The following is a 9,021-nucleotide window of genomic DNA, read 5'->3' on the forward strand; positions in this document are numbered from 1 at the left end:
GGAGGGAGGAGGGAGGGAGGAGGAGGGAGGAGGGAGGGATCTTCGGGCTAGCAGCCAGCCATGGGGGCTCAGGCCTGTAATGCTAGTAGCTACAAGGGCGTGCAAGGCCAGCTGGGACAAACAGCTCCGGAGACCCATCTCAGGAAAAAGCGAAGTACGATGGTGCATGCTTCTCTCATCAGCGATGGTGAGAAGCAGAGATTGGAGGATCATGGTTCAAGTACACTTGGGAGAAATGTTGAGATGTTATTTCAATAATAATCAAAAGCAAAGGGGCTGGAAGTTGCCTAGCAAGCACAAGACTGAGTTCAAATTCTAGAACCTTTAAAAAAAATCCATCGAGGATAGTCTATTAGCAATCTACAAACTGTATGTGAGGCTGCTATTGTGCTGGAGCTAGAAGAGTAGACCCTGCCTTCTTAAGAGCTTTCAGTATAAGACAACGCATAGAGGTAAACATTCCTCAACTTGTCCAACACCAAAGGTAGGTTCTCAGTCCTTGATTTTCCAGTCTTCAATCTCCCATTGCCTAGGTGCCCACGTCTCCATGGCAAGCTGCTCTAACATATCAACATTTCAGTTCTTATACACGTGTAACTATCCTGCTTCTTACTAACAAATGAGTCACATTAAAAGGTTAAAAAAAAAAACTGTTGATAGTGAAGTCCCATTTGCTTTAATTAGTGCTTTTGGCAAGTGCTCATTTTATGGCTAAACTACCTTATTGGCATTTTAAGGTAAGTCTAACTTCTTTTACTGCAGAAAGTTCTTTACATCTAATATATACAATCCCTTGGTATGTTGCAGTTCACTTACTGTAGCTTCACTATCACAGATTAAAAAATATATATATATGTATCCAATTCTGTATCAGTTTTCACTGTATCTCAGGATTTTGTAGTATACAGGTATTTATATATTTATGCTCTTAATTTTTTGCCTAAAATTTTAAAATATGTTAACTCAAACATATTAAAATATTACATTGGCCCCGCCTTCTCTTCACCACTCCCAGCGCCATCCCAGGAGGTTTGTTCCAACCCGTGGGACCCGGCCAGCACGTCCAACACAGCTGGCCTGCTGCTGAACCAGTTGGTGACTTCAGGGATGATCACTGAGGAAATGTTAAGTATGTCCAAGGAAACAGCTCCTTGCTTTGAGAATTTCTCCAGATTACAGCAGATCAATAATATTCAAGCTGAAATCTACCAGAAAAGCCTGGAAATTGAGTTTCTGGAACTAGAAAAAGAGTCAGCAGACGTTATTCATCCTTTCTATTTGAACACATGGTATGTTTGCTGAAATTGGCTGTGACTTTTATTGAGAAACTGGAAACCCATCTTGAAATAATTAGAAATAATTCTCATTTAGACGCAAATCTAAAGAAAATGAGCCAGGCTTTAGCAAAGATGGACATTTTGGTGAATGAGACAGAAGAACTTGCAGAAAATATACTCAAGTGGTGAGAAAAACAAAAGGAAGTTTCCTGTGTATCCCCAAAGTACTAGCTGAAGAAAATCATCTTCATAAACATGGCTTTATAGTATCTTGTACTTCTAAAGTTCATGCTCAAAATATTGATACCAAGTGATTATCCACTTTATTTTTGCTGAATTGTATATAGTCATACAAGGTCTGTTTCTAGTTAACTATGACATGGATATTTATAGAATTTGCTGATGGAAATATTGGAATACCAAGATTTAGGTTCATTTTTTTTCTGTATGTTTATATTCTGCTCTTCAGTAATGGAGATCTAACTTAGCTATGATAATTAAAAAGTAAATTAACAAAAAAATAAAATATTACATTGAAATAAAATACAGTATGCCACTACCACTTGTATAAGTTTATCAATGTGAAACTATACAGCACACTACTGGCTGACAGGATGGAAAGTGACCAACTACAGCATTGTATTCTATATCCTTGGCACTGATTGGCTCAGTGACCATAGCACTGGTCTGTTTGCTCTTCTTGACTATGCAATACATTCATCTCATGGTCATCACCTTCGTTGCCATCAGTACACAATTCATGGTCTTCATCATTCAAGTTTTAGTGTACTTTACTGGTGAGTACCCATATCAGATTTTATGTTGTTAAAATTATGCAGGTTTAGGGGCTAGGAAGGTGGCTCAGTGGTACAGCGCATGCCTTGCATGCATGAGGCCCTGGGTTCGATTCCTCAGCACCACATAAGCAAAAAGCAAAAAGCCGGAAGTGGTGCTTTGGCTCAAGTGGTAGAGCGCTAGCTTTGAGCTGAAGAGCTGAGAACAGCGCCCAGGCCGAGTTCAGGCCCCATAACCGGACCCCCCCCCCAAAAAATATGCAGGTTTAAGAGCAAATGAAGTGTTTATAAGAGTGTGGGATAGAGTGGGAAAAGTTTATAGGAAAAGAGGTTTCTAAAACCTTAAACTATATATAAAAAATAAATATAATGCTGTTGCTTCACAGATTTTCACCTTCGCATGGGTCTCTGGACTATAACTCCATGGATAGGTGAGGGATCACTGTAATTCTAGACAGCAGTTTTTGCTATATCACAGGATATTGCAATATATAGGCATTTATATATTTATGATTGTTTTTGCCTAAAAAACTTACAACAATGTCAATTCAACCATATTAAAATACTGAATCAAAATACAGTACATACTGTATTTCATCAGCAGTGAATACCATACTGTACACAAAGGAAATGCAGTATGCCACTACTGCCTGTGCAAGTTTGCTAACATGAAATTGTACACAGCATGATTGTCTGATAAAATGGAAGGTGCCCAACCACAGCACTGTGTATTTGTATCCTGGGTGCTGATTGGCTCAGTGACTATAGCAGTGGTCTGTCTGCTCTCCCACACTATGCCCATACATTCTCTCCTTGTGCACTTCACATGGACATCTGATCACTGCACCTAGTGGTGCTCTGTGGTGCTCTTTTTGTGCAATTTTTGTAAAAGTTTGAACTTATTTCAAGCCCTACAATGCCACCCAAACATTGTGCACTTTCCTAGACTTCTGGCAGTGAACCTAAGTGCCAAAGGAAGATGCTTACCATCAAAGAAAAGGTAGAACTTTCTTGATGTGTTAAAGGAAAAGGTTATATGGTCTGGGCCACCATTACAGGATCAGCGAATCCACTGTTCACTACACAAAGATGAGAAGAATATTAGGTCTATGGCAATAAGGACGTTTAACAAAACTGCAATGAGGGTGGTCACTTCCTGCAATACGGTCATTGTGAGGATGAATAAGGTCATTGTGAGGATGGAGTCTGCATTGGCCCTGTGGATAAAGGACTACAGCAACAGTATCTTGTTGTATATCAACACCATCTGTACAAAGGCCAAGGAACATTATGCTTTTTGTGGAAAGCACAGACCTTCACGACAGTGATGATGAAGATGAAGATGACACAAAAGCAGAACACGGAGTGCTTCTCCCCCCAAACCAACCCCATTCAGAGCCAATAACAGCTGGTTTGACAAAATATCAAAGACACTTTGGACTCCAGCATTTCTCTGCATGGAGAAGCTGCCTCTGAGGATAAAGCCAGAGCCAAGGAGTAAGAGAATGGAGTGTTCAAGTCCATCATCGAGTAAGGGGGCTATCTGACTGAACAAGTGTTTAACATGGATAAGACAAAGTCAGCAAGCGAAGAAGAGGATGGGGAGCCAGACAAACTATGGGTTGGAGGAGGAGGTTGGCCTAACGCTCAATCATCTTGTAACCATGGTCAGAATGGCCAAAGAATTTCAGCAAGTGGATGAAGATGGGACCCCATTATATGCTTCGTTCATTGCACAGCATAAATACAACTGAGAATGGCATGTCAGTTTATAAAAACCTTATCACTCGGGAAAAAAATAGCACCAGCAACTTCACATAACTCTATTCATCACACAGAGATCAGTTATGCCTACGCCTTTAGCAGAAACAGAAGTTACAGCCCAGGGTGAAGATACTGCAGCACCAGCTGATGTGGCTGATGAAGTGGTGCCTTCAGGAGAGCTGTGATGTGCTGCTTGGTTATACAGTATATTCATCTCATCTCATTACCTTCATCACCATTAGCACTGCATAGCTACATAATTCATGATCGTCATCGTTCAAGTTGTAGTACACTTCCCTGGTGAGTACCCATACAGAATTTTATATGTTGTTAAGACTACATAGATTTAAGAGTGTAGGTTTAAGAGTTGAGATCTAAGGATCATGGTTCGAAGTCAACTTGGGCAGAAAAGTCCTCGTGAGACTCTTATCTCCAATTAACAACCAGGAAATTGAGGAGCTGTGGCTCAAAGTGGTAGGGTGCTAGCCTTGAACACAAAGAGGCTCAGGATAGCACCCAGACCCTGAGTTCAATGCCCACAAGCAACACACACAAAGTGTGGGAAAGGTTAATAAGAGAGTGGGAAAGGTTTATAGGAGAGTGGGGTTTATAGTCTTAAAAGTTACATACATATGTGTATACACACACACACACAAAATAAATATAATGCTGCTACTTTTTGGATTTTCACATATTGTGTGGACATCTGAAATACAACTTCTGGGATAGGTAAGAGATCATTGTAATGTCCAACTTGGTGAAAAGTGTCCAATAAGAGAAAGAAAATCCAATATGGTTAACTAGAATTAATTTTCATGCTTATAATCCTAAACTTATTTTTTGCCTTAGAAAATTATGTTACAAATGATTAGGCTGAAGATTTCTAAGGTTGAAAAGAAAACCCACAAGCCCAACAATATTTACTTGTTATCAGACTACTGGCTGCACCTGCTATATGAAGCTGAAATTACTATTTCTGGTACAATTCCAAAGTAGTCCTTTTCCATAATTAGAATGCTCTTAGAACAACTCTCTTCCTAAGGTATTCCCTGACAGTTGAAAGTAAAACTGTGATGGGCGCCAGTAGCCCACACCTGTAATCCTAGCTACTCGGGAGGCTAAGATCAGAGGATTGCAGTTGAAGCCAGCCTGGGTGGGAAAGTCTGAATGGGGTGGAGTTGTGGCAAGTGGTAGAAGGCAAAATTGTGGCTCAGAGACAGCACCCAGGCTCTGTGTTTAAATCCCAGGATTGGTTAAAAAAATAAATAAATAAAACCAGCACTCCCTGCAGAGCTAACCTTGATTCCTTTCTGTGAAACACAAGGCTTATTTTCTCCAAATTTTCTGATGGTAAAAACTCATTCTTCATTTTGCATTTTCCCCACTTAAGGATCAAGCTCTTCTATTTGGTAAATTTCTTCAGAATGAAGACACTGGATAAGTTTCCTCTCATTGGTGGAGTTTCTGATGTCTAAGAAGGCTTGAGCGCCTACTAAAGTTTCTCTTACATATACTACAGGTATAAGGCTGCTCTCCTGTGTGGGTTCTCCGGTGTTTAATAAGATGGGAGTTCTGACTGAACTTTTTCCCACACTCATGACAAGTAAAGGGCTTCTCTCCAGTGTGAGTTCTTTGGTGAGTGTGAAGATTTGTATTTTGGCTGAAGCTTTTCCCACACCAAGAACATTTATATGGTTTTATTCCTTGGTGTGTGGTTAAATGCTTACTGAGAGCTGAACTCCACCTAAACCTCTTATCACACTGCTGACATTTGTAAGGTTTCTCTTCAGTGTGAATTCTTTGGTGCTTAAAAAGGTCAGAGCTAACTTTGAAGCTTTCCCCACATTCTGGGCATTTAAAGGGTTTCTCTCCTTCACAATCTTTCTTGTGAAGATCCATAAGTCTCAGCAGCTCTTGTTTCCATGTTGAAAGTTTCTTTCTTTTCTTCACTGAAAAATCTCGGTGCCATTTCCCCACTCTGTGTGTATCACCATGATTTTGTTTGCCAGTTGCTTTCTGGGAAACTTCCAATTTGATCTTTTTTGATACTATGTCTTTTGATGCTTGCATTTCTAAGTCAGAAAGTGATATAGGCTGGTGATTTTCATTGTCATTTTTTACTTTTAACCCTGTTGGAATAAACATAAGATTCAGCCACCTGTATTGCTGAACAAGAAAATGACAGAAATGGGATGGAAAATTAAGTGATTATTATTGTTTTTATTAGAAGAAAAACATTAAGTCCCTGAAAAGGTTCACATGAACATGTTTCCTCCCCTAAATCACAATTTACCTGTACAAAATCCTCTACGACTCTCTTTGAAATCTGAGGATCCTTGAACCCATGGTTCCTCCCCTTGTTCTAGACAGAAGATCACTTTAGGTTTGGGAAGCACAAATAATGCTGTGAGATGAAAAAAATGAAATTAAGCAATGTAAGTTAACAATGAGTTGTTCCATCAATTATACTTAGGGAGAATGAAGAACATTTTTACAGTGTATTACTGCAAATAAGTAAATGGAGTCTTCCACATCCACAACCGTTTCTATTCTACTGTATTCATGGATGGATATGAAAAGCAGAGACTGAGAAATAAACTTCAAAGTGATTTAACAAAAAGGATATGGGAAAGCCAGGAACTGGTGCCTCACACCTACAATCCTAGCTACTTAGGAGGTTGAGATCTGAGGATCGTGGTTCAAAGCCAGCCCAGACAGGAAAGTCTGGAGACTTTTAAAAAAAATTTGTCAGTTATGGGGCTTGAACTCTGGGCCTGAGCGGTGTCCCTCTGCTCTTCAGTTCAAGGCTAGAGCTCTACCACTTGAACTACAGGGCCACTTCTGGTTTTCTGGTAGTTTATTGGAGATAAGAGTTTCACAGACTTTCCTGCCCAGGCTGGCTTTGAATCACGATCCTCAGATCTCAGCCTCGTGAGTAGCTAGGATTATAAGTCTGGAGACTTTTATCTCCAATAACTACCAGAAAACCAGAAGTGGTATTGTGTCTCAAGTGGTAAAGCACTCACCTTGAGCTGAAGAGCTCAGGGTCAGCACCCAGACCCCAGAGTTCAAGCCCCACAAATGAACCAAAAAAAAAAAAAAGTGTAGAAGGCTATGTACTGAAGGAATTAAAAATGCATATTATCATTTTTTTTTAAATGAGAAAAGGAAGAAGGCAAGTAATCAGCACAGGGCCTGATCTCCTAAGGCCAGGTGTGGTTGCCTGAAGAACATCTGTGATAAAATGCTTTGTGTTGTTGAATCTTGTCAACTTTGATAAGTAGGAAATTATAGAGCACACTTCTGGCTATGTCTGTAAGAGTATTTCTAGAGACTATTACATCCAGAACATGGATGAGACCGTCCCACTGGCTAGAGGTGGCCCAGATGGAATAGAAACAAAAAGAGAAAGGCCACTAATACATGCATACTTTCACTGCTTCTTACTGAGCTTCTGTCCTGCCATACCATCCCCAACATGGTAGACTGAAATTTTGAGCCAAAATAAATTTCTCGTTATGTCAAGTCTGATGGATATAAGTGCCTAGGAGGTAGCAGCTGAGCAATGTTGGCATGAGGCAGCAGAGAAAGGCAGATGAGGTCTAGCTCAGGCAACCCTAAACATCTGGAAAGTAAAGTCACATGGGATTCAGGCAACCTGCGCTTAGGGAGAAAGGAAGCAGAGGAAATTTCCCATTTCTATCTGTGAACCGTATCGTGAGCTTATTTCTAAAGTACAAAAATATCTTGACTCTTTTTATTTTTTATTTGGTCAGTTCAGGGGCTTGAACTCATGGCATGGAAACTGTCCCTGAGCTCTTTTGCTCAAGGCTAGTGCTTACCACTTTGAGCCACAGTGCCACTTCTGGTTTTCTGGCTGTTCACTGGAAGTCTCAAGGACTTTTCTGCCAGCGCTGGCTTTGAACAATTCCTCCTATCTCAGCTGCCTCAGTAGCTACAATTACAGGCATGAGCCATCAGCATCCAGCAAAACCCTCTTTCAATAGAGATGGGACACCTTTACAAGTATGTGTATATCCATTTCTGGGGTACCAAAATGGCTTTTCCATTATAAATTAGAATCAAGTATCTGCCAAAACCAAAAGCCCATTCCCCAGGTGACTTCTATTTTCAGGAATAACAATAAAAATAGGGCTTTCCCACCTTGAATACTACTAACTGTTCTGAGTTGGGCAGAACTTAAAGGTGCTTGAAAATGAAGAAATCAGGGACTCTAGTATGTTGAATTTCAGGAAGCAGGAGGATGGAAATAAGCATGGCCAGTTTCAGTAACAGGACCAGTAAGGTTAAAGATGAAGCAAGAAGCCAGGCGCTGGTGTCTGATGCCTGTAATCCTAGCTACTCAGGAGGCTGAGATCTGAGGATCACGGTTCAAAGCCAGCCCAGGCAGGAAAGTCCATAAAACCCTTATCTCCAATAAACCACCAGGAAACTAGAATTGGCGCTGTAGCTGAAGAGATAGAGTGCTCACTCTGAGCTGAAGAGCTGATGGACAGCAATCAGGCCCAGAGTTCAAGCCCCAAGACAGACAAAAAAAAAAAAAAAAAAAGATGGAGCAAGAGCAGAAGTACCAAGAGATGATTATAGAGAGGTAAGTTGGAGCTATAATGTGGCAGGTCCTGGGAATGGGATGGATTTGGGATCTTTTCTGAAGTCACAGGGTTTGTAAAATTTGAAAGATCACTGGCTGCTGTGTAGAAAAACCTGGAGAACAAGATGAACGGAGAAGCATCAGCCAAAGAGCTATCCGGTTTGAGCTAAGACTGGATTTGACCATAATTGTAACAGTAAAAGAAGCTGAGACATGGTTGAATCCAATGTTTTTTTTTTTTTTTTTGGTCAGTCATGGGGCCTGAACTCTGGTCCTGGGCGCTGTCCCTCAGCTCTTCAGACCAAGGCTAGTGCTCTACCACTTGAGCCACAAAGCCACTTCCCACTTTTTCTGTTTATGTGGTGCTGAGGAATCAAACACAGGGCCTCATGCATGCAAGGCAAGCACGCTACCACTGAGCCACCTTCCCAGCCCAAGCTATATTCTGAAGGTAGATCCAAGAATACTATCACTTAGGAAGTGGCGCTGTGGCTTAAGTGGTAGAGCACTCGCCTTGAGCTGAAGAGCACATGGACAGCGCCCAAGCCCAGAGTGCAAGCCCCATGACCGACCA

The 9,021-nt window shown here is 41.0% G+C and overlaps 1 protein-coding gene across 2 annotated transcripts in view; it reads right to left on the reverse strand.

The window, feature by feature from the left end:
- Window positions 1-5,096: 5,096 nt before the first annotated feature.
- The window catches only part of Znf75a (zinc finger protein 75a), a 10,758-nt gene continuing 6,833 nt past the window's right edge, over window positions 5,097-9,021 (reverse strand). For both annotated transcript variants that reach the window (XM_013011329.1, XM_013011330.1), the window contains 2 exons: window positions 6,129-6,239; window positions 5,097-5,964 (listed from right to left, as the gene is read on the reverse strand). In XM_013011329.1, coding sequence (XP_012866783.1) covers window positions 5,285-5,964; window positions 6,129-6,239 — 791 coding nt within the window. In that variant the 3' untranslated portion in view covers window positions 5,097-5,284. The remainder of the gene's footprint in view (window positions 5,965-6,128; window positions 6,240-9,021) is intronic.

Source organism: Dipodomys ordii, unplaced genomic scaffold, assembly GCF_000151885.1.
Source record: "Dipodomys ordii isolate 6190 unplaced genomic scaffold, Dord_2.0 Scaffold14, whole genome shotgun sequence".
NCBI lineage: Eukaryota > Metazoa > Chordata > Mammalia > Rodentia > Heteromyidae > Dipodomys > Dipodomys ordii.